The following is a 25,829-nucleotide window of genomic DNA, read 5'->3' on the forward strand; positions in this document are numbered from 1 at the left end:
TGAAAGATATGCATAATAAACAGAGTTTGAAATATGTTTTTATTCCAGGCCATATGGTCCTGTCTGGAGCTTTCCTGGATCTTTGGGTCAGTTCATTGTTGAAAGATGGGCTCGCAAGCACCCACCTCTCGGAGCAGCTGTCAGAGCCCTATCAGAACGAATCTGCTTTTGCATGATTATTTATTTTATGTGGCTCTCTGAAATGAACCCAGCCTTGCTCAGGAGCTGAAATGTGCTGAGCAAAGTCTCTTCCCTGAACAGCTTGTGGCCACATCACCAAGCAGTGTCCTTCCTTGTCCTTAAAAAGCAGACTAGCGAGACTTGTGCAGTAGGCCACGACAGGCAGTCTGGGTGTACCCACCTGAGCTTGAACTTGGTGCCGATATGAAAACGTACATGGTAGCATTTTAAAGACATGTCACTGTCTTGTCTTCCCAACTCTCTGTTGCTCACTTTCCTGTATCTTTGAACTCTGTGCAATTACAGTGGTCATCAAATGCAAGCACTTGAAATGTTTTTCTGGTATTATTGTGGTGAGGAGAAGGCTAATGCTTACTTTCTTTTCCTTTGCCATTAACAAAAGGAGATATTAACTCCTCTGAGAGTGGCATTTTAAGGGGTTGTTGTTGTTTAGTTGCTAAGTTGTATTTGACTCTTTAGCGACCCCATGGACTATAGCGTGCTAGAGAAGAACTCCTCTGTCCATGGAGTTCTTCAGACAAGAATATTGGAATGACTTGCCATTTCCTCCTCCAGAGGATGTTCCTGACCCGGGGATTGAAATCGCATCTCTTGCATTGGCAGGTGGATTATTTACAACTGAGCCCCAGGGAAGCCCTTTTAAGGGGTACTTAGTATAATTTGTTCAATATATATTGTATAGGTATAGGAATACCAGTAACTGACAAGAGACATGTTCCTGAAGTCAAGTGATCATAGGAAAATATTTCAGCATACAAAATGCCAAATGAGTTGATCAGATTGTAAGGAGATATTTCTTCCTTTTTATTTGGATAAGCTGAACTTGGAGTTGAAATTTGCCATCTTGGTCAAGAAGATACTCTTGCCCTCTTGAGAATGACCTTTTGTCTACTCGTACCTTGCAAACGTTTTGTTCAGTGTTCTTTATCTATTTGTAGTCATTCACTCATTTAAGTGATATTCGCTAGAAAATTATCCTTCTCCAGCCACTGTGCTAGGTTTTGGAAATATAAAATCTATGTGCTGCCTGCCCTCTTGGAGCTCTGAGTCTGGAGTAGAAGATAGCACTGAACAAATAGTTATATCCATGTCTTATTCATGTTACAAAAGGGAAATGAATGGTGTTGAGTGAATGCACATAGCAGAGAGATTAATGAGGTCTTTGCTCTTCTACTTCACCTCCAGGGCAAAGGTCTGCATTAGATTCCTCCTCCCAACCCCCAGTGAGAATCACTCTGCCTAAAATAGTAACTTGTATAGAGTAGATGCTCTACAGTATATTTTGTGGATTTAAGAAAGGATTGACAAATTACAATTCTAAAGCCCCGAATCAGTTTTAGAGCAAAACTATACATTTTTTTTCTTTTGCTGTCACAGTCAGTTTTATCATTTTTTATTTACCTATTTTTCTACCTCTAGAGCCACAGGTTTGCCTTGGAAACAAACAGAGATCATCCTGTCATTTTTTTAGATTACATCTAAGTACTGCATTTCGGACTCTTTTCTTGACTATAATGGCTACTCCATTTCTTCTAAGGGATTCCTGCCCACAGTAGTAGATAAAATGTCATCTGAGTTAAATTCACCCATTCCAGTCCATTTTAGTTTGTGATTCCTACAATGTCCACATTCACTCTTGCCATCTCCTGTTTGACCACTTCCAATTTGCCTTGATTCATGGACCTAACATTCCAGGTTCCTATGCAATATTGCTCTTTATAGCATCGGACTTTGCTTCTATCACCAGTCACATCCACAACTGGCTGTTATTTTTGCTTTGGCTCCATATCTTCATTCTTTCTGGAGTTATTTCTCCACTGATCTCCAGTAGCATATTGGACACCTATCAACTTGGGGAGTTCATCTTTCAGTGTCCTGTCTTTTTGCCTTTTCATACTGTTCATGGGGTTCTCAAGGCAAGAATACTGAAGTGGTTTGCCATTCCCTTCTCCAGTGGACCACATTCTGTCAGACCTCTCCACCATGACCCGCCCATCTTGGGTGGCCCCACATGGCATGGCTTAGTTTTATTGAGTTAGACAAGGCTGTGATCCATGTGATCAGATTGGCTAGTTGTCTGTGACTGTGGTTTCAGTCTGTCTGCCCTCTGATGCCCTCTCTCAGTGCCTACCATCTAACTCGGGTTTCTCTTTTTTTTTTTTTTTTTCGGGTTTCTCTTACCGTGGACACCTCTTCACAGCTGCTCCAGTAAAGCGCAGCCGCTGCTCCTTACCTTGGACGTGGGGTATGTCCTCTCGGCCGCCCCTCCCGTGCCGCTCAACTGCCGCTTCACCTCTTTATTGCTTTGTCAGTCAAGGTCAGCTTCTATTGCTTACAAGTAAGAAAGAACCTCGGAGAAGGCAATGGCAACTCATTTCTGTGTTCTTGCCTGGAGAATCCCGGGGACGGAGGAGCCTGGTGGGCTGCCGTCTGTGGGGTCGCACAGAGTCGGACACGACTGAAGCGACTTAGCAGCAGCAGCAGCAGCAAGAAAGAATGTGACTGGTAGCATTTGATAAGTCTGGCTAGTCTTTGAGCTCTCAGCTCTGGTTCATTCCAAGAAACTGTTTCCATCTCCCTCTGTCCTGTTCTCCCACCCTTCCTGACTAAGACAGATCTTGCACTATAGCTTATTGTCAAGACTTAGGACAGTAGTTCTATTTTTAGTTTTCTGAGAAGCCTCCATACTGTTTTCCACAGTGGCTGCACCAAGATACGTTCCCACAAACAATGAAAGAGTGTTCCCTTTTATCCACATTCTTACTGCCATATGACCCAGCAATTCCACTCCTGGGTATATATCAGAAAAAAACGAAAACCACTAATTTGGAAAGATACATGCACCCCAGTGGTCATAGCAACATTATTTATAATTGCCAAAGAATTACCAAAGTATGGAATCAATCTAGTGTCCATTAATTGATGAATGGAAGGAGAAGATGTGGTATATAACACACACACACACACACACACAATGGAATACTACTTAGCCATAAGAAAGAAGGAAATTTTGCCATTTATAGCAACATGGATGGACTCGGAGGGCATTATACTAAGTGAAATAATTCAGACAGAGACAAATATATAATATATTTATATGTGGAATCTAATAGTACAACAAGCCAGTGAATATAACAAAAAAGAAACAAGACTCACAGACATACAGGGAACAAATTATCGGTTAGCAGTGGTGAGGGAGGGGCAGTGTAAGAGTGGGGGAGTGGGAGGTACAAACTACTGGGTGTAAGATCGGCTCCAGGATGTATTGTACAACGCGGGAAATAGAGCCAGTATTTTGTAACATCTGTAAATGGAAAGTATCCTTTAAAAAGTATACACAAATTTAAAAATTAAAAAAAAAAGAAACTTGGCATTTTAAACAAAACAAGCACAGACTCAGTATAGTGTCATAGTTCCATTGGTATCTTGCCTGAGTCCCAATCTCAACTCCCCTAGTTACTTGATATTTGAATTTTGCAAAGGTTACCAAACTTCTCTGTGCATCACTTCCCTTCTCTGTAAAATGAAGACAATGGTGATATCCATCTAACTCACAGGTTTACTGTAAAGATTAAGTGAATTAATGCATACCTGAAACCCTTACAGTGGTACCCAAGTGCTCAATAAATGTTAGCTAATGTGCTGGTCTTTCCCATAGTTCCCATGTCTTTCCTTTCATAATGCTTTTCACAGATTGTAATTAAAGGCTCACAGGGTGGTAATTTGATTAAGATATGTCTTCCATATAGCCTGTTAAGCTCTTTAAAAAGAGAGGCTGATTATTTTGTTCACTCTTATGGTCCCAATTCCTAACACAATATATATTTATTGAATAAATGTGGGATGGATGTGTTGTTGCTATCTAATCACTAAGTCGGGTCAGACTGCAGCCCGGTAGGCTCCTCTGTCCATGGGATTGTCCAGGCAAGAATACTGGAGTGGGTTGCCATTTCCTACTCCACGGGATCTTCCCAACCCAGGATCAAACCTGCATCTCCTGCGGCTCCTGCTTTGGCAGGTGGGTTGTTTACCACTGAGCAACTGAGAAAGCCCCAAGGATGGATATGGATCCCTGAAACCTAAAGTGATGCTGTTCCTACCTCCAAGTGTACTGATGCAGGGAGGCTTCAGCAACATCTAGTGTTTCTGGAAGCCTCACCCTAAGGCCCCTGTCTTTAGTGATTTATTTTTCGTGACCCACAACTGACCCTTTCCACCAGGCACAAACCCGGCCCCAGATGCTGCACTTCCCTTGATGCCCTGCTTTCTCTGGTTCTCAGCATTGAACAGTTTTGTGCTGACTCTATATGCTCTGAAAGCTGTTTGGAGCCAGGTGGGAGGAAGAGAAAAAACAGATTTCATTCATTGCCCTTCCAGACTCTGAGAAAAATAACAAGAATAACAGTACCAACAAGTAGTGTATATTGAATATTTACTATAAACTAGGCATTATGCATACAGCTTTATATTGATTTAATACCCACCACAATCCTTGGAAGAAGATGCTATAATCCTCATTTTACAGAAAGGGAAAGTAGATCCCAGAAAGAAAGAAAAGAAGGAAGGAAGAGAGAAAGTGAGGGAGTGGGACATGGAAGGCAGCTTTTCTAATAGAAGACAATTTTATGTGCTGAGAACTTTGGTTCTTACAATTTACGTACTGTAGCGGAGGTAACTGTAAAGGTAATATTGATGGAGAAGCTACAGAAGGTGACTCCAAACGTGTACCTGTCCACCCATCAACTTTATAAATAAATAAAAATACAGCTTGAAATGATACCTTTTATCTGCTTGCTATTTACTTCCACCCCCCCCAATCTAATCTAAGTAATAGGAAAAATGCGATAATTAAGAAATCTTTAAGCTCATTTCTGGTTAATTGTCATTTTCCTATAAAATATTTATAAATCAGCCTTTGCTTTTCAAAGACTGTTTTTTCAGAAAGTCATAGTTTTTGCTTTGAAGAGTTCCCGTGTGCAGGTGGGGCCTCCAGCTTCAGGATTATTTGGGCATTTTCACAGATGCTGTCCGGCCACTGATACTCACCTGGAGTTGTTGGGGGTGGGAGGGGATGGCTTATTATGCATTTTCTATGTTTAGATCTTCCTGATGTTGTTTTATTTTATTTTTTTGAAGAAAGGGGAAGCGGCTGGTGTGCCAGTTCTCTCAGGAACTGTTTAACAGCTAAAACTGTCCTCCAGTTGTAGTGCTCTTGTGCACATCCACCACACTCTGAGAGACACATTTTCAAAGTTAGCGTGTGGGACGAATGCCAGAAAATCTGCTTTGAATTGTGTCCCGGGAAGGCTTACTCTTTCCAGTTTTGTGGGCCTTGAGAGGGATTCTCATAAGCACTCAGCAGAATCAGGTGGGTGGTTTGGGACTTGGAACCCAGTTGGCATCTACCCCAGAGAGTCTGGTGTGTCTGTTTCCTGTCCCTGCTGAAACAAATTACTACAAACTTGGTGGCTTAAACAGCATAAATGTCTTCTCTTAGAGGTCTGGACGGAGAAGTCAATGGCACCCCACTCCAGTACTCTTGCCTGGAAAATCCCATGGATGGAGGGGCCTGGTGGGCTTCAGTCCACGGGGTCGCTAGGAATCGGACACGACTGAGCGACTTCACTTTCACTTTTCACTTTCATGCATTGGAGAAGGAAATGGCAACCCACTCCAGTGTTCTTGCCTGGAGAATCCCAGGGACGGGGGAGCCTGGTGGGCTGCCGTCTATGGGGTCGCATAGAGTTGGACACGACCGAAGTGACTTAGCAGCAGCAGCAGCAGCAGCAGCCGCAGTAGTAGAGGTCTGGAGGCCAGAAGTCTGAAATGAAGGTTTATCACTAACGTCAGCAACTTCTGGAGGTTCTGAGGGAGAATCGGTACCATGCCTCTCTTGCATTGGCAGGCAGATTCATTACCACTAGCGACACCTGGGAAACCCCTGGGTACAAGCCACTCTACCAGCTTCTCTACTGGTGGCTGCCTTGGCGTTCCTTGGCTTGCAGGAGATCCCTCGAGTCTCTGCTTCTCTTCACATTGCCTTTTTCCTTGTATAACTTCTCTGTTTCTCTTTTAAGGGCACTTGTCACTGTATTTAGGACTCACCATTATGCATGATAGAGGCTTCCCAGGTGGCTCAGTGGAAGGGATCCACCTGCAAATACAGGAGAGCCAGGAGACATGGCTTCAATCCCTGAGTTGGGAAGATCTCCTGGAATAGGAAGTGGCAACCCACGCCAGTATTCTTGCCTGGAAAATTCCATGGACAGAGGCACCTGGTGGGGCACAGTCCATGGGATCGCAGAGTCGAACATGTCTGAGCATGCACAGACACATTATGCATGATGATCTCATCTTGAGCTCCTTCATTTACATTTGCAAAGGCCCTTTTTTCCAAATAAGGACACACTCATGGGCTTTGGATGCACACATCTTTTTGTATGAGCATACAATCAACCCATCCCATGTGGTGAATTGAGATGGTTTCCCACAGTCTGCTGGGATAAGGCTAGGTATGGACTAAGCAGTGGGATGAATAGGCATTTGACGCTCCTAAGCATGCAGCATTTTCCCCTGTCTCACAATGGTCCTCCATGTCTGAAAGCTATGGCCCACGCATGGCTGTGTCTCTGCAAAGAGCTCCTCCAGCTATGACTGTTGAGGAGAGGGGCCGATGAAGATTGTCTAACATATGCCTGTAGAGGATGGCTCTGGGGTTGGAAGCTGGGTTTCAAAAATTGTAGTTGCCCACCAGAGCTTATCCTAGGTTTATGAGCCTCAAACTTGATTAAATATAAAAATTCACTCAGGGAATTTATTAAGAACAGAAATTTTCCATCCTCAACCTATATTAGTTTGCTAAGAGCTGCTGTAACAAAATGCTACAGACTGGGCACCTTGAACAACAGAAATTTGTTTTCTCACAATTCTGGAAGTTGGAAGTCCAAAGTTCAGATATAAGCAGGTATGACTTCTCCTGAGGTCTCTGTTTGGCTTTTGGATAAGTGCTTTCTCACTGTGTCCTCTCTGGCTTTTCCTTTGTGGTCATGCACCCCTGGTGACTCTCTCTCTTCTTATAAGGACATCAGTCATATTGCTTGACATTTTCTGAACCACCAGGTGACTTGTGATTTTCGAGTGACCGGTTTCCTTCTGGCTCACCCTTACCCTGAAGTTTTAGTCTTTTGGGATCTTAGCTTTCTGTGTGTGAGTTCTCAAACTACAATTCTTTGACACCTATTCTTACTCCAGAAAAGAGAAAAAGTTTCTGATTTTCTAACATTGGAAAATTTCATCATGCAAAAGTAGCTGCCATGCCCACCAATCTCAGTTCTCACTTCCTGCTTTGTCCTGGTAAGTCCCTATGAAACTGTCAGCTTTCAATTGTTTTGAAGATTTGTTAAAAAAAATTTATCCAGCATGTTTACTTATTTTCACTACTTTCTTGGGTAGCGTAGTCTACCATTACTTGACACATGAAAATCTAGAAGCCTATAATTTTTCTCCTCATCCATTCTTGGGCTTTATCTCTCTTTTTTTTTTTCCCCTGTGACGTTGCTGTCTTTTGCACTGCTGTGGACCTGTCCACTGATTCTTTTCCTAGCAGCTTCATTCTGTGGATTAGTTTGTTTTGTAGCTTAAAAGCTGTGTCACATTCATGGATGTCTTATAGAAGTCCTAGGCAATCTTGAAAACAAAGATTATCTCTTTATAAACTGTGGGGAAATAAATCCCATTGATTCTGAGTGCCCGATTTCTAGCCCTTTGTAACATGAGAAACACAGGCATGGGCTTCCCAGGTGGCTCAGCAGGTAGAAGAATCTGCCTGGCCAATTCAGGAGACCCGGTTCTATCCTGGATTGGGAAGATCCTCTGAGAAGGAAATGGCAACCCACTCCAGTATTCTTGCCTGGGAAATCCCTGGACAGAGGAGCCTGGCGAGCTACAGTCCATGGGGTCACAAAGAGTTGAACACGACTTAGCAAATAAACAGCAACAGCAGCAGTTCAGTTCAGTCGCTCAGGCAAGTCTGACTCTTTGTGACCCCATGGACTGCAGCATGCCAGGCCTCCTGGCCCATCGCCAACTCCCGGAGCTTACTCAAACTCATGTCCCTTGAACCTGTGGTGCCATCCAACCATCTCATCCTCTGTCATCCCCTTCTCTTTTTGCCTTCAATCTTTCTCAGGATTAGGGTCTTTTCAGTAAGTCAGTTCTTCCCATCAGGTGGCCAAAGTGTTGGAGTTTCAGCTTTAGCATCAGTCCTTCCAATGAATATTCAGGACTGATTTCTTTTAGGATGGACTGGTTGGATCTCCTTGCAGTCCAAGGGACTCTCAAGAGTCTTCTCCAACACCACAGTTCAAAAGCATCAATTCTTTGGCACTCAGCTTTCTTCATAGTCCAACTCTCACATCCATACATGACTGTTGGAAAACTGTAGCTTTGTCTGATGGACCTTTGTTGGCAAAATAATGTCTCTGCTTTTTAATATGCTGTCTAGGTTGGTCATATTTTTCTTCCAAGGAGCAAGGGTCTTTTAATTTCATGGCTGCAATCACCATCTGCAGTGATTTTGGAGCCCCCCAAAATAAAGTCTGTCACTGTTTCCATGGTTTCCCCATCTATTTCCCATGAAGTGATGGGACCAGATGCCATGATCTTAGTTTTTGAATGTTGAGTTTTAAGCCTACTTTTCACTCTCCTCATCCACTTTCATCAAGAATCTCTTTAGTTCTTCTTTGCTTTCTGCCATAAGGGTGATGTCATCTGCACATGTGAGGTTATTGATATTTCTCCCAGCAATCTTGATTCCAGCTTGTATTTCATCCAGCCCAGCATTTCTCATGATGTACTCTGCATATAAGTTAAATAAGCAGGGTGACAGTATATAGCCTGACGTACTCCTTTCCTGATTTGGAACTGGTTTGTTGTTCCATGTCCAGTTCTAACTGTTGCTTCCTGACCTGCATACAGGTTTCTCAAGAGGCAGGTCAGGTGGTCTGGTATTCCGTCTTTTCAGAATTTTCCACAGTTTGTTGTGATCCACATAGTCAAAGGCTTTGGTGTAGTCAATAAAGCAGTAGATGTTTTTCTCAAACTCTCTTGCTTTTTTGATGATCCAATGGATGTTGGCAATTTAATCTCTGGTTCCTCTGCCTTTTCTAAATCTAGCTTGAACAACTGGAAGTTCATGGTTCATGTACTGCTGAAGCCTGGCTTGGAAAATTTTGAGCATTACTTTCAGTTCAGTTCACTTCAGTCCAGTTCAGTCGCTCAGTCATGTTCGACTCTTTGTGACCCCATGAACCACAGCATGCCAGGCCTCCCTGTCCACCACCAACTCCTGGAGCCCACCCAAACCCATGTCTATCAAGTCAGTGACGCCATCCAACCATCTCATCCTCTGTCATCCCCTTCTCCTCCTGCCCTCAATCTTTCCCAGCATCAGGGTCTTTTCCAATGAGTCAGCTCTTCACATCAGGTGGCCAAAGTACTGGAGTTTCAGCTTCAACATCAGTCCTTCCAATGAACACGCAGGACTGATCTCCTTTAGAATGGACTGGTTGGATCTCCTTGCAGTCCAAAGGACTCTCAAGAGTCTTCTCCAACACCACAGTTCAAAAGCATCAATTCTTCGGCACTCAGCTTTTTTTTATAGTCCAACTCTCACATCTATACATGCTTTACTAGCATATGAGATGAGTGCAATTGTGCAGTAGTTTGAGCATTCTTTGGCATTGCCTTTCTTTGGCATTGGAAATAAAACTGACCTTTTCCAGTCCTGTGGCCATGGCTGTGTTTTCCAAATTTGCTGGCATATTGAGTGCAGCACTTTACCAGCATCATCATTTAGGATTTGAAATAGCTAAACTGGAATTACATCACCTCCACTAGCTTTATTGGTAGGATGCTTCCTAAGGCCCACTTGACTTTGCATTCCAGAATGTCTGGCTCTAGGTTGGTGACCACACCATCGTGATTATCTGGGTCATGAAGATCTTTTTGTACAGTTGTTCTGTGTATTCTTGCCACCTCTTCTTAATATCTTCTGCTTCTGTTAGGGCCATACCATTTCTGTCCTTTATCGAGCCCATCTTTGCATGAAATGTTCCCTTGGTATCTCTAATTTTCTTGATGAGATCTCCAGACTTTCCCATTCTATTGTTTTCCTCTATTTCTTTGCATTGATCACTGAGGAAGAATTTTTTATCTCTCCTTTCTATTCTCTCTGCTGTGTACAGCAGCAGTACACAGGCATAATATTGGCACCACTTAGGTCAGTAAATTGAGAAGAATCTGCACAATACCATAAAATGATCAGCTTCTAAAATAGGTGTGTGTGTGTAGTAAAGAATTTGATTTTGCCCAAAGAGTAGATTGCACTTTGTCCTCAGCTTCTGGGTGAAAAATCTATTGCTATATGACAGAATGTCTTTGTTTAGGGTGAGGGCTAGTCTCACTAGAAGACCGACTGTGTGCCTGAGTGGGGCTTTGGGGGTCACTGCGTGTCACTTGACCTAGGGACTAAGTTCATTCCCATGAACAATCAGTCGGTCATGCCAGTATGTTAATAACACAGTTACAGTGAAAACTCTGGACACTGCCGCTCAGGTGAGCCTCTCTGGTTGGCAGCCCTCCGTGTGTGTTGTCACATGTCAGCACCAAGAGGACAAGTTGTCCTGACTCCTAGGGAAAAAGACAATGAAAACTTTCTGTTTGAAGCCCATCGGTTTCTGCTCTGTGTGCCTCTTCCTTTGGCTTATATTAATATGTATCCTTTGCTGAATAAACCACAGCCTTGACTATAAGAGGTTTTGTGAGTTCTGGAGAGTTCTTTAGCAACTTACTGAACCTGAGCGTGGTTTTGGAACACTTTGAACTTGAAGTTGTGTCAGCAGAGAGAGCAGTCTGGTGAAGGACTGTGCCTCTCTTGCATTGGCAGGCAGATTCATTACCACTAGCGACACCTGGGAAACCCCTGGGTACAAGCCACTCTACCAGCTTCTCTACTGGTGGCTGCCTTGGCGTTCCTTGGCTTGCAGGAGATCCCTCGAGTCTCTGCTTCTCTTCACATTGCCTTTTTCCTTGTATAACTTCTCTGTTTCTCTTTTAAGGGCACTTGTCACTGTATTTAGGACTCACCATTATGCATGATAGAGGCTTCCCAGGTGGCTCAGTGGAAGGGATCCACCTGCAAATACAGGAGAGCCAGGAGACATGGCTTCAATCCCTGAGTTGGGAAGATCTCCTGGAATAGGAAGTGGCAACCCACGCCAGTATTCTTGCCTGGAAAATTCCATGGACAGAGGCACCTGGTGGGGCACAGTCCATGGGATCGCAGAGTCGAACATGTCTGAGCATGCACAGACACATTATGCATGATGATCTCATCTTGAGCTCCTTCATTTACATTTGCAAAGGCCCTTTTTTCCAAATAAGGACACACTCATGGGCTTTGGATGCACACATCTTTTTGTATGAGCATACAATCAACCCATCCCATGTGGTGAATTGAGATGGTTTCCCACAGTCTGCTGGGATAAGGCTAGGTATGGACTAAGCAGTGGGATGAATAGGCATTTGACGCTCCTAAGCATGCAGCATTTTCCCCTGTCTCACAATGGTCCTCCATGTCTGAAAGCTATGGCCCACGCATGGCTGTGTCTCTGCAAAGAGCTCCTCCAGCTATGACTGTTGAGGAGAGGGGCCGATGAAGATTGTCTAACATATGCCTGTAGAGGATGGCTCTGGGGTTGGAAGCTGGGTTTCAAAAATTGTAGTTGCCCACCAGAGCTTATCCTAGGTTTATGAGCCTCAAACTTGATTAAATATAAAAATTCACTCAGGGAATTTATTAAGAACAGAAATTTTCCATCCTCAACCTATATTAGTTTGCTAAGAGCTGCTGTAACAAAATGCTACAGACTGGGCACCTTGAACAACAGAAATTTGTTTTCTCACAATTCTGGAAGTTGGAAGTCCAAAGTTCAGATATAAGCAGGTATGACTTCTCCTGAGGTCTCTGTTTGGCTTTTGGATAAGTGCTTTCTCACTGTGTCCTCTCTGGCTTTTCCTTTGTGGTCATGCACCCCTGGTGACTCTCTCTCTTCTTATAAGGACATCAGTCATATTGCTTGACATTTTCTGAACCACCAGGTGACTTGTGATTTTTCAGTGACGGTTTCCTTCTGGCTCACCCTTACCCTGAAGTTTTAGTCTTTTGGGATCTTAGCTTTCTGTGTGTGAGTTCTCAAACTACAATTCTTTGACACCTATTCTTACTCCAGAAAAGAGAAAAAGTTTCTGATTTTCTAACATTGGAAAATTTCATCATGCAAAAGTAGCTGCCATGCCCACCAATCTCAGTTCTCACTTCCTGCTTTGTCCTGGTAAGTCCCTATGAAACTGTCAGCTTTCAATTGTTTTGAAGATTTGTTAAAAAAAATTTATCCAGCATGTTTACTTATTTTCACTACTTTCTTGGGTAGCGTAGTCTACCATTACTTGACACATGAAAATCTAGAAGCCTATAATTTTTCTCCTCATCCATTCTTGGGCTTTATCTCTTTTTTTTTTTTTTTTCCCCTGTGACGTTGCTGTCTTTTGCACTGCTGTGGACCTGTCCACTGATTCTTTTCCTAGCAGCTTCATTCTGTGGATTAGTTTGTTTTGTAGCTTAAAAGCTGTGTCACATTCATGGATGTCTTATAGAAGTCCTAGGCAATCTTGAAAACAAAGATTATCTCTTTATAAACTGTGGGGAAATAAATCCCATTGATTCTGAGTGCCCGATTTCTAGCCCTTTGTAACATGAGAAACACAGGCATGGGCTTCCCAGGTGGCTCAGCAGGTAGAAGAATCTGCCTGGCCAATTCAGGAGACCCGGGTTCTATCCCTGGATTGGGAAGATCCTCTGGAGAAGGAAATGGCAACCCACTCCAGTATTCTTGCCTGGGAAATCCCCTGGACAGAGGAGCCTGGCGAGCTACAGTCCATGGGGTCACAAAGAGTTGAACACGACTTAGCAAATAAACAGCAACAGCAGCAGTTCAGTTCAGTCGCTCAGGCAAGTCTGACTCTTTGTGACCCCATGGACTGCAGCATGCCAGGCCTCCTGGCCCATCGCCAACTCCCGGAGCTTACTCAAACTCATGTCCCTTGAACCTGTGGTGCCATCCAACCATCTCATCCTCTGTCATCCCCTTCTCTTTTTGCCTTCAATCTTTCTCAGGATTAGGGTCTTTTTCAGTAAGTCAGTTCTTCCCATCAGGTGGCCAAAGTGTTGGAGTTTCAGCTTTAGCATCAGTCCTTCCAATGAATATTCAGGACTGATTTCTTTTAGGATGGACTGGTTGGATCTCCTTGCAGTCCAAGGGACTCTCAAGAGTCTTCTCCAACACCACAGTTCAAAAGCATCAATTCTTTGGCACTCAGCTTTCTTCATAGTCCAACTCTCACATCCATACATGACTGTTGGAAAAACCGTAGCTTTGTCTGATGGACCTTTGTTGGCAAAATAATGTCTCTGCTTTTTAATATGCTGTCTAGGTTGGTCATATTTTTCTTCCAAGGAGCAAGGGTCTTTTAATTTCATGGCTGCAATCACCATCTGCAGTGATTTTGGAGCCCCCCAAAATAAAGTCTGTCACTGTTTCCATGGTTTCCCCATCTATTTCCCATGAAGTGATGGGACCAGATGCCATGATCTTAGTTTTTTGAATGTTGAGTTTTAAGCCTACTTTTTCACTCTCCTCATCCACTTTCATCAAGAATCTCTTTAGTTCTTCTTTGCTTTCTGCCATAAGGGTGATGTCATCTGCACATGTGAGGTTATTGATATTTCTCCCAGCAATCTTGATTCCAGCTTGTATTTCATCCAGCCCAGCATTTCTCATGATGTACTCTGCATATAAGTTAAATAAGCAGGGTGACAGTATATAGCCTCGACGTACTCCTTTCCTGATTTGGAACTGGTTTGTTGTTCCATGTCCAGTTCTAACTGTTGCTTCCTGACCTGCATACAGGTTTCTCAAGAGGCAGGTCAGGTGGTCTGGTATTCCCGTCTCTTTCAGAATTTTCCACAGTTTGTTGTGATCCACATAGTCAAAGGCTTTGGTGTAGTCAATAAAGCAGTAGATGTTTTTCTCAAACTCTCTTGCTTTTTTGATGATCCAATGGATGTTGGCAATTTAATCTCTGGTTCCTCTGCCTTTTCTAAATCTAGCTTGAACAACTGGAAGTTCATGGTTCATGTACTGCTGAAGCCTGGCTTGGAAAATTTTGAGCATTACTTTCAGTTCAGTTCACTTCAGTCCAGTTCAGTCGCTCAGTCATGTTCGACTCTTTGTGACCCCATGAACCACAGCATGCCAGGCCTCCCTGTCCACCACCAACTCCTGGAGCCCACCCAAACCCATGTCTATCAAGTCAGTGACGCCATCCAACCATCTCATCCTCTGTCATCCCCTTCTCCTCCTGCCCTCAATCTTTCCCAGCATCAGGTCTTTTCCAATGAGTCAGCTCTTCACATCAGGTGGCCAAAGTACTGGAGTTTCAGCTTCAACATCAGTCCTTCCAATGAACACGCAGGACTGATCTCCTTTAGAATGGACTGGTTGGATCTCCTTGCAGTCCAAAGGACTCTCAAGAGTCTTCTCCAACACCACAGTTCAAAAGCATCAATTCTTCGGCACTCAGCTTTTTTTTATAGTCCAACTCTCACATCTATACATGCTTTACTAGCATATGAGATGAGTGCAATTGTGCAGTAGTTTGAGCATTCTTTGGCATTGCCTTTCTTTGGCATTGGAAATAAAACTGACCTTTTCCAGTCCTGTGGCCATGGCTGTGTTTTCCAAATTTGCTGGCATATTGAGTGCAGCACTTTACCAGCATCATCATTTAGGATTTGAAATAGCTAAACTGGAATTACATCACCTCCACTAGCTTTATTGGTAGGATGCTTCCTAAGGCCCACTTGACTTTGCATTCCAGAATGTCTGGCTCTAGGTTGGTGACCACACCATCGTGATTATCTGGGTCATGAAGATCTTTTTTGTACAGTTGTTCTGTGTATTCTTGCCACCTCTTCTTAATATCTTCTGCTTCTGTTAGGGCCATACCATTTCTGTCCTTTATCGAGCCCATCTTTGCATGAAATGTTCCCTTGGTATCTCTAATTTTCTTGATGAGATCTCCAGACTTTCCCATTCTATTGTTTTCCTCTATTTCTTTGCATTGATCACTGAGGAAGAATTTTTTATCTCTCCTTTCTATTCTCTCTGCTGTGTACAGCAGCAGTACACAGGCATAATATTGGCACCACTTAGGTCAGTAAATTGAGAAGAATCTGCACAATACCATAAAATGATCAGCTTCTAAAATAGGTGTGTGTGTGTAGTAAAGAATTTGATTTTGCCCAAAGAGTAGATTGCACTTTGTCCTCAGCTTCTGGGTGAAAAATCTATTGCTATATGACAGAATGTCTTTGTTTAGGGTGAGGGCTAGTCTCACTAGAAGACCGACTGTGTGCCTGAGTGGGGGGCTTTGGGGGTCACACGGTGTCACTTGACCTAGGGACTAAGTTCATTCCCATGAACAATCAGTCGGTCATGCCAGTATGTTAATAACACAGTTACAGTGAAAACTCTGGACACTGCCGCTCAGGTGAGCCTCTCTGGTTGGCAGCCCTCCGTGTGTGTTGTCACATGTCAGCACCAAGAGGACAAGTTGTCCTGACTCCTAGGGAAAAAGACAATGAAAACTTTCTGTTTGAAGCCCATCGGTTTCTGCTCTGTGTGCCTCTTCCTTTGGCTTATATTAATATGTATCCTTTGCTGAATAAACCACAGCCTTGACTATAAGAGGTTTGTGTGAGTTCTGGAGAGTTCTTGTAGCAACTTACTGAACCTGAGCGTGGTTTTGGAACACTTTGAACTTGAAGTTGTGTCAGCAGAGAGAGCAGTCTGGTGAAGGACTGCCTCCTCAACCTTTTCATTTTGGTCAACACTGGGCAGTGAGTGTGTGTGTGCATGCATGTGTGTGTGTGTGTGTGTGTGCATATTATAACACTGGAGTTATAATGAGAACAGCCAGAGGCTATAATATATTAATAAACCTTAGATATTTTTCTCCTTGCCTCTTTTTTAAATTGGGGTATAGTTATTTTACAATATTGTGTTAGTTTCTGCTGTACAATGCAGTGAATCAGCTACATGTATACATATGTCCCTTCCCTTTTGAGCCTCCCCTACATCCCACCCATCTGGGTCATCACAGAGCATTGAGCTGAGCTCCCTGCACTATGCAGCAGGTTTCCATTAGCTATCTGTTTTATACATGGCAGTGCATATACATCAATCCCAGTCTCCCAACTCATCCCCGCCTCACTGGTGTCCACCCATCATTCTCTACATCCGTGTCTCTATTCCTGCCCTGCAAATAGGTTCACCTATACCATTTTTCAGCTTCTATATATATAAGTGTTCTTGCCTGGAGAATCCCAGGGACGGGAGCGCCTGGTGGACTGCCGTCTGTGGGGTTGCACAGAGTCGGACACGACTGAAGCGACTTAGCAGCAGCAGCATATGTGTGTTAATATATGGTATTTGTTTTTCTTTTCCTGACTTCCTTCACTCTGTACGACACACTCTCAGTCCATCCCCATCTCTGTAAATAACTCAACGTCATCCCAATGCTATGAGATAAGAAATCCTTTCATCTTTATATTCAACCTGCTGACTGTGACACCTTTCCTACTGGTCTTTTAGTTCAAAATCAAACTCTGGTTATTCTGGGATGGGTGTCTTGTTCACATCCCCATGTACTCGGTACTCATCTGCAGTTCTTGTCAGTCTGTGTTTACTTGGCCTGAAACTCTGCTTAAAGAAAGAGAGTGGATTCACAGGAGTGTTTTTTTCCTGCATAGATTTGGGACTTCATAAATCACAGTGCCAAGAAATGCGACGATGGTTTCTTTCTGTTCTTGAGGAGATTGGAACAGGAGAGGCATGTAGGTTCCAGTACGGTTTTGTAATTTTTCCCAGTGGTAGCACCATGAGAAGGATTCCAGCAGGGTAGCTCCTCAGCCCTAACTAGGTAATTCTCTACTTGAGCGTTCCTGCAATGAAAACGCAGAGATATCCACCAGTGTCACTTGGGCCGTTTAGTGCCTGCTGCGGAACTCCTGGCAGATAACGATGAAATTGTCAAGATTTCCTTTTTGTTCCCTTCCAAGCAGGCAGGGCATCGTTTTTATCCCCCAGTTTAGTACATGAATCAATCCTTTCGTACTTGATTGGTGGGACTGTGCATGCTTTCAGAAACTGTCTGGCTTCATACCTGGCAGACTGGCTTGTTGAGCAGTAGTTCTACAAATGAGAAAGAAAAAGTGCTGATTTTCATATGTCCCCACATTGAATTATAAAGTAGTCAAAAAAGATTGCTATATTCTTGCCTGGTGTTTGGTTTTGGTCATTTTCATTCTTAGATATACTCCATCCAGAAATTAAATATAAAAAGATTATTTAAAAATTTGGTATTTGCAGATTGTGGTTGATAGGGGAGGAGACACATGTGGCAAGGTGGACAGGTAGAAGGAAAAGGAATACCTAGTAAATGTTTTAATTCCTGTAAAGCTTGCTGTGCTTGAATGGTATATATTTCATTTTCCAACAATACTTCGTTGCAAAGGAATCTGTCCAGTTTGGTTTAATTCCTGCCTTGAGAACATTCACAGGGCGCTTTCTAGGTAAAGCCCCTTGCATTCCTCCATGCATAAAGGTCAAGGGGTTATGCATCAGTTAACCTGTCGGAAAATTTTTGTCAAAGGAATATCTATAGTAAAAACAATTTCATTTGTCTATGGAATATCCACAGTGAAAAAAAAATTCCAAGATTTGGAGATCAACACGTGTTCATGGGTATAATACTTTCGAGAGACCAGAAAAATACAGAAACATAACAGGAAAAATTAAAGGTAGATCTTACTTTGCTGAAGTTAGAAGAGTCATTTGGGTTGACTGTCATTTTGCATCAAAATAAAAATCTGAACAATTACTTAGTTCTTAACTGAAAAAAAAAAAAAAAAAGAAAGCAATCCCTGGTAAAATTAAAATTTGATTTATTATATAAATGCTCATTTTCATCTGACTTATTTAGGAAGAAATTGTGTTAGTAGCTCAATCGTGTCCAACCTGTTGCAACCCTATGGACTGTAGCCCACCAGGCTCCTCTGTCTGTGGGATTCTCCAGGCAAGAATACTGGAGTGGGTTGCCATTTCCTTCTCCAAACTTATTTAGGAATACGTCTATCTTATAAAGAAAACCTGCCCTTTAATTTCTGCACAATAAAACAAATATTAGTGAATCCCACAGATAAGGTTTGGTTGCTATTGTTTTAAGAAAAGAAAATGCTCAATGCAAAGATTCATATAACCAAAAAAAAAAAAAAAAGATTCATATAACCTAAGAGTTTTCCAAACTTAAGATGCCAATTAAAAATGAACTTAATTCCCTGACTAAAAGATAGAAATTAGTGTACTTAAAGAATTCTCCACCCTTTGGTATCTTACTATGGAGTCCGTAGATGGGCTCTGGAGCATCCACAGATGAAATTATATAGGATATTTTGCTTGTACATATGTGCATTTGGAGCGGAGGTGGTCTAGTTCTTTGGCACCACTCTGAGTTTAGACATGGGGCAGAGAGAATGCCCTAACATTTCTGTACCTTCTTCCTGCTGCTGCTGCTAAGTCGCTTCAGTCGTGTCCGACTCTGTGTGACCCCATAGACGGCAGCCCACCAGGCTCCCCCGTCCCTGGGATTCTCCAGGCAAGAACACTGGAGTGGGTTGCCATTTCCTTCTCCAATGCATGAAAGTGAAAAGTGAAAGTGAAGTCGCTCAGTCTTGCCCGACTCTATGAGACCCCATAGACGGCAGCCCACCAGGGTCCCCTGTCCCTGGGATTCTCCAGGCAAGAACACGAGTGGGTTGCCATTTCCTTCTCCAATGCATGAAAGTGAAAAGTGAAAGTGAAGTCACTCAGTCTTGCCCGACTCTATGCGATCCCATAGACGGCAGCCCACCAGGGTCCCCCGTCCCTGGGATTCTCCAGGCAAGAACACGAATGGGTTGCCATTTCCTTCTCCAATGCATGAAAGTGAAAAGTGAAAGTGAAGTCACTGAGTCGTGTCCGACCCTCAGCGATTCCATGGACTACAGCCCACCAGGCTCCTCTGTCCATGGGATTTTCCAGGCAGGAGTACTGGAGTGGGGTGCCATTGCCTTCTTCGTCTGTATCTTCTTAGTCTGGGGTAAAAGCATGGCCAGAACCCTGTGCTGGTCCTTTTCATTTTGGAGGTTCTACTTCCAGAATTATAAAATATATATTAATTTGGTCATAAGGACACAAAGTAAGAGCTGGGGCCTCCTCAGCTATGATATCACTCTTTTCCAGTTTATCAATGAGCTTTCTAGATTATCTTGGAGGTGAATTTAGAAGCTAGTAGTGTTTTTACTGAGTGCAGTTCTAGGGTACTAAGGAGAAACTCTGTATATGTGTATTTCATATCTAAAAAATAGTAGTTATTGAAAAGACATTTATTGAGTAAATGGATGAATGAATAAAATGCATTTCAAAATGAGTGAATAACCAATTATTTATTTTAATTTTTAATTTTTAAAAGTTACTATATTTAAAAAAATATTTAATTTTATTTATTTACTTATTTTTGGCTGCACTGGGTCTTTGTTGCTTTACCCAGGCCCTCCCAGCTTCAGCAAGCAGGCTCAAGAGTCCAGGCTCGGTAGTTGTGGCACATGGGCTTATTAATCGTTGCTTTCCAGCATGTGGAATCCTCCTGGGCCAGGGATCGAACCTGCACCCCCTGCATTGCACCACCCTGCAGGTGGTCTCCTATCCACTGTGCTACCAGGGAAGTCCCCAAATGTTTAGAATTATGTAATTTAACTTTTTTTAGTGTCATAATTTCTTTATTCATTTATTTACACTTTTAATAAAAATTGGGTCTTTTATATACTTGGACTTGGCTGAAATTCAGAGATTAAAGAGCACCCCCATATGATGCAGGGGGGCTGACAAATAACAAGGCGTGTAATCTAACATCCTAAATGAAGCCCGTGCTTGTTTAAAATAGGAAATTGGAAAAGAGGATTGAAACAAGGCTTCTTCTGTTTCCACTGTGATCTTCAGCAGGAGAAGGCTACCAACTCATACTAGTCATCAATGATTTTGTCTATGTTTCCATAAAATCTTTGAGTAATTGATAAATTTTTGTTTTTGTAATTTTAGCTATCCAACTTGACAAAGTCAATCTTCAAGTATACTGTGCCTGGTCTCTCCTGGATAACTTTGAGTGGAACCAGGGATACAGCAGCCGGTTTGGTCTCTTCCATGTTGATTTTGAAGATCCAGCAAGACCCCGAGTCCCTTACACATCAGCCAAGGAGTATGCTAAGATCATCCGAAACAATGGCCTAGAGGGGCTTCCATAGAAAACATAGCTGGGTAATTTCACCTGGAGAAGGACTCTGCCCTCGGAAACGGAATCTGCTTTGGTGATCCTGCAGACATCCTCAAGTTGCCTTGGTAATCACTGTGTCCTACCAGCTGATCTGTGATCATGAAGTCTGAATATGTAGTGCCTGGAAATTATTTAATGATGGCTTTTACTCTGTTTGTATTTGATCAATGAGGCTTTTGAATAAGTAGAAAACCACTGTAATTGATTTTTGTATTAAGAAATCAGATGGACTTGGTAGTTTCAATTTAAATCCTTAGATTTTTTTTTCTAGAAAAAGTAATGCAAAATTAATAAATAGGGTGTGCTCATGATTTGCAACTCTAAGAACAGATCGCTTAATTTAAGAAGGCTTGTTTATGAAACTATTTTTTTTTGTTTACATAAACTGTTATTTGCCTTAGCAGGTCCACTGTCCATAACTTTCTGCTGTTTAATCTAGTATAGATATCAAAATTAAAAGTTAGTCACATTATCAGAGAACTTCAGGAGAGAGTTCTGCAGCTGAAAAGAAAAAGAACTGGCAGAGTACTTGAAATTGTATTTGAAGATTTGGAAAACTTATGAATAGATGACTTGATAGAGCTGATGAAGCATTTTAAAAAATTAATAAAGGGCACATGAAAAAAGTCACATTATATCTTTATACATTCTGTTCACCAAAAGAATTAATTAATAACCTACTTAATAAAGTTGATTGGTTCATGTTTGGCATATAGCTATACATGAGCAAGTACATGTCTCTCATGCCTGATAAACTTTTGGAAAATAATAAATGAATAACACAGACCAGAATGTGAATAGCAAAAGAAGTATTTGAGCATTGTCATTTAATAGCAATTGTATTCCTACACTATTAGTTAGTTCAGTCGCTCAGTCATGTCCGACTCTGCGATGCCATGGACTTCCCTGTATATCACCAACTCCCGGAGCTTGCTCAAACTCATGTCCATCGAGTCGGTGATGCCATCCAACCATCTCATCCTCTGTTGTCCCCTTCTCCTCCTGCCTTCAATCTATCTTAGCATCAGGGTCTTTCCCAATAAGTCAGTTCTTCACATCAAGTGGCCAAAGTATTCGAGTTTCAGTTTCAGCATCAGTCCTTCCAATGAATATTTAGGACTAATTTCCTTTATGATTGACTGGTTTGATCTCTTTTCAGTCCAAAATACTCTCAAAAGTCTTCTCCATCACGACAGTTAAAAAGCGTCAATTTGTCGGCATTCAGCTTTCTTTATAGTCCAACTCTCAAATACATACATGACTACTGGAAAAACCATGGCTTTGACTAGATGGACCTTTTTTGGTAAAGTAATGTCTCTGCTTTTTCATATGCTGTCTAGGTTGGTCATAGCTTTTGTTCCAAGGAGCAAGCGTCTTTTAATTTCATGGCTACAGTCACCATCTGCAGTGATTTTGGAGCCCCCCAAAATAAGGCTCTCACTGTTTCCATTGCTCCCCATATGTTTGCCATGAAGTGATGGGACTGGATGCCATGATCTGAGTTTTTTGAATGCTGAGTTTTAAGCCAGTTTTTTCACTCTCTTCTTTCACTTTCATCAAGAGGCTCTTTAGTTCCTCTTAGCTTTCTGCCATAAGGGTGGTGTCATCTGCATATCTGAGGTTATTGATATTTCTCCCAGTAATCTTGATTCCAACTTGTGCTTCATCCAGCCTGGTATTATGCATGATGTACTCTGAATATAAGTTAAATAAGCAGGGTGACAATATATAGCCTTGAAGTACTCCTTTCCCAATTTGGAACCAGTCTATTGTTCCATGTCCAGTTCTAACTGTTGCTTCTTCACCTGCATACAGATTTCTCAGGAGGCAGGTAACATGGTCTGGTATTCCTAGCTCTTGAATATTTTTCCACAGTTTGTCCTGATCTACATTGTCAAAGACTTTGGCATAATAGTGACACCACATTAAAAACAAAAGAATGAGCAGGGTATGGTCTCTACTTCTGGGTATTTTTAAAAATTGAGGATCCATTAGAACATTGATGACAACCAGAAAATAAATATGAGTTAACTGACTAACATGAGCATAAGCAAAGGAGGGTATAGTTTGTTGCCTTGGTGTTTGAATTGTCTGAGATATATGTGAGGTTGGTTGGACTTGGATATTTTACTCAGCTTCCTCAGTAAAGCCTGAAGGAGATGTAGGGCCCCCTCTGGACTTCATGGCTTTACTCCAGTGAATCTTTTACATATGTACAGTTTGTGCCTTCATATCCATGTTCAAGTAATACTTACTAAACATTCATGTATCAGGCCTGAAGTGGTGAGATAAGTATTATCATCCCATTTTGCAGACTGAGAAACTGAGGCCACACCAATGGTCCTCTTCCTTAAGCCACATCAATGTTTACTGGCCCTGGCTCTTCCCTGGCATCAGCTCTGTTTCTGTCCAGCACAGTCTAGATCAGTTCAGTTCAGTTGCTCAGTCGTGTCCAACTCTTTGCGACCCGATGAACTGCAGCACGCCAGGCTTCCCTGTCCATCACCAATTCCCGGAGTTTACTCAAACTCATGTCCATTGAGCTGGTGATGCCATCCAACCATCTCATCCTCTGTCGTCCCCTTCTCCTCCCGCCTTCAATCCTTCCAGCATCAGGGTCTTTTCCAATGAGTCAGTTCTTTGCATCAGGTGGCCATCACTCTAGATCAGGGTATCATAGAAGTCGTCTCTGCATTTTTTTTAAAAAAAAAGTAAAAAAGAAACAAATGTGTGGAGTTACTTTATGCAGGAAGAAATGGGAAAGTTGGTTTTCTGTACTCTCCATCTGCTTCCTTGAGGAAATGGCAGATATTTTGTGATTCTCCTAGGGCTTGAGGCCTGAACAGATGTCCTGTCATTTTTAAAAAACACTATGGTCACTGCTATATTTAAAATGTATAACCAACAAGGACCTACTACTGTATAACCACATGGAACTCTGCTCTACGTTATGCGGTAGCCTGCATGCAAGGAGGGGTTTGGGGGAGAATGGATACATGTGTATGTATGGCTGAGTCCCTTTGCTGTTCATCTGAAACTACCACAGCATTGTTAAGTGGCTATACTCCAATACAAAATAAAAAGTTAATAACAACAAAACACTGTGGTCAATTTCTGGACTGTTTTCATGTTCATAATCAGGAAATTATTTATATCAAAGTACATTCTCTCAGTAACTTTGGTCAGAGCGAGAAAGAAATGGTCGTAGTAGTTCAATAAATGTGGATGCGCTAGGGAAAATTATATTAAGATTAAAATGGTTTACATAGGAAATTCTATTACATCTTTGCCACTGGTTTGTTATTTTTATTGTTCAATGAGACATAATCTCACAATTTGTGTTCATTTAGACAGCAGGTTTCCAAATCTTATTTTATTCCTCTCCTATCCAGCCTGTCTTTTTCATTTTTACCATGTATCTTATTTACAATTTATGTGCCTTCCTTATATTATCTTGCAAGATAACTGAGCTTTCCTTTTAATTAGGACGTTGCTTTGAATATTACTTATCCTACAGGACATATTTATAAGTTTTACAACAATACAGATGAGCATTGTATTTTCGTTACCAAAACCAGAAAATTGTTCCTCGCACTGTGATAAAATGATCTGTTACTTTTGGTCTGCCAGGTGAAACAAACAATCTAGCTGCCATGGCCATGTAGCCTGGCTGTGTGGTAGCCTCCACAGATTTCTGCTGTATTTGAAAGGCCAGCTCTTTGTCCCAGAGATGGATCAACCAGTGTTTCCCTCATTAGCCCTGTAAATAAAAATTACAATAGGTTAAAGAGAGGGGAAAAAAAATCCCCCAGCACAAACCCTAACAGCCTTGGTAATATTTTAATTAATGTTATTTTAAAATTGCTTGTATTAGCATTTGGGAACAAAATTGATTGGCTTTTGCCTGTCAGAGAAACAGAACTTGGATTCTTTAGATGGAAAAACAGGAGTTGTTAATTATACTTACAAATCCATAGATACTGGACTTCAGATGTCTTGAAGGTCATCTGAGGCTTGTTAAGCACATGTTTTATGTCTGTTTTATCTAAGGAGAAACTTGAATATCACAATGATGGATTGGATCCACTTGTATTTCTCTTTACCCTCCTTTTTTGATTTTTTTTTAAAGAGATTGTGAACACATTATTAGCATCCTGGGGATCACTTTTAGAGTTTTTTTTTTTTTTTGATAGTTTTAGGGTAATTCATTTCTGAGTTCCTAAAAACATGCAGAAAGTTTTAGTATGTCCTTTTCATTTTGTTATATGGGGCTTGTTTTAACATTCCTGTGAACACCAGGAAATGTCCACTTAAGTCCTTTATTGAATGAGCAGTACAAGTTCTCATTAAGAAACCCATAAACTAAGACACTTGCAACCTTGGTATTTGGCAGCAGAGTGCCAGTCAGGCTTTTGTGGTCTGGGAATTTGTATTTGGCCTGTAGGTTTTAATTATTTTTGTGAATGAGAGAATAATGAATACATTTGTAATATATTGAAAAAATTCCCCAGCACTAGCTGACCAAAAAGTAGATTTATATGGTAATCCTTAAACACCAACTCTATTGCTCAGTGCTAGGCAGAAAGAAAACAGAAGATTGAGCTTCATTATTGAGAGAGCAGAATAAATCAAAGCTGATGGAATTAATACTGTTTAATTACTAGCAGTGTTCCCTACCTGGAGAACACATACTCATCACTGATCATGATATTTTAGGCTCTAGTTGTCCTGGGAGGGATACAGTACAGAGCACAAAGCATGATGAGCCGCAAAGAATGAAATTAGAAGACGTTTTGGTGTAGAGGCACTCATGGTGGCCTTATAGTTATGGGTTGTGGCAGCAGGAAGGGAGAAGAAACCTTATAGATGGTGGCAATAGGTGAGAGCATTGCTTTGCTAGCGTGTGAGATGAGTGCAACTGTGCAGTAGTTCGAGCATTCTTTGGCACAAACTACTGCATAATTGCACTCATCTCACATGCTGGCAAAGCAATGCTCCGAATTTTCCAAGCCAGGCTTTAACAGTATGTGAACCGTGAATTTCCAGATGTTCAAGCTGGATTTAAGGCAGAGGAACCAGAG

General features: G+C 41.9%; 1 protein-coding gene across 1 annotated transcript in view; it reads left to right on the plus strand.

Moving 5' to 3' along the window:
• LOC102274865 (cytosolic beta-glucosidase) overlaps nucleotides 1-20,719 on the plus strand; it is an 84,220-nt gene extending 63,501 nt beyond the window's left edge. The window contains exon 5 of the mRNA XM_070371887.1: nucleotides 20,517-20,719. Within this exon, the coding sequence (XP_070227988.1) occupies nucleotides 20,517-20,719 (203 nt within the window). The remainder of the gene's footprint in view (nucleotides 1-20,516) is intronic.
• Nucleotides 20,720-25,829: the final 5,110 nt, after the last annotated feature.

This window comes from Bos mutus, chromosome 6 (genome assembly GCF_027580195.1).
Source record: "Bos mutus isolate GX-2022 chromosome 6, NWIPB_WYAK_1.1, whole genome shotgun sequence".
NCBI lineage: Eukaryota > Metazoa > Chordata > Mammalia > Artiodactyla > Bovidae > Bos > Bos mutus.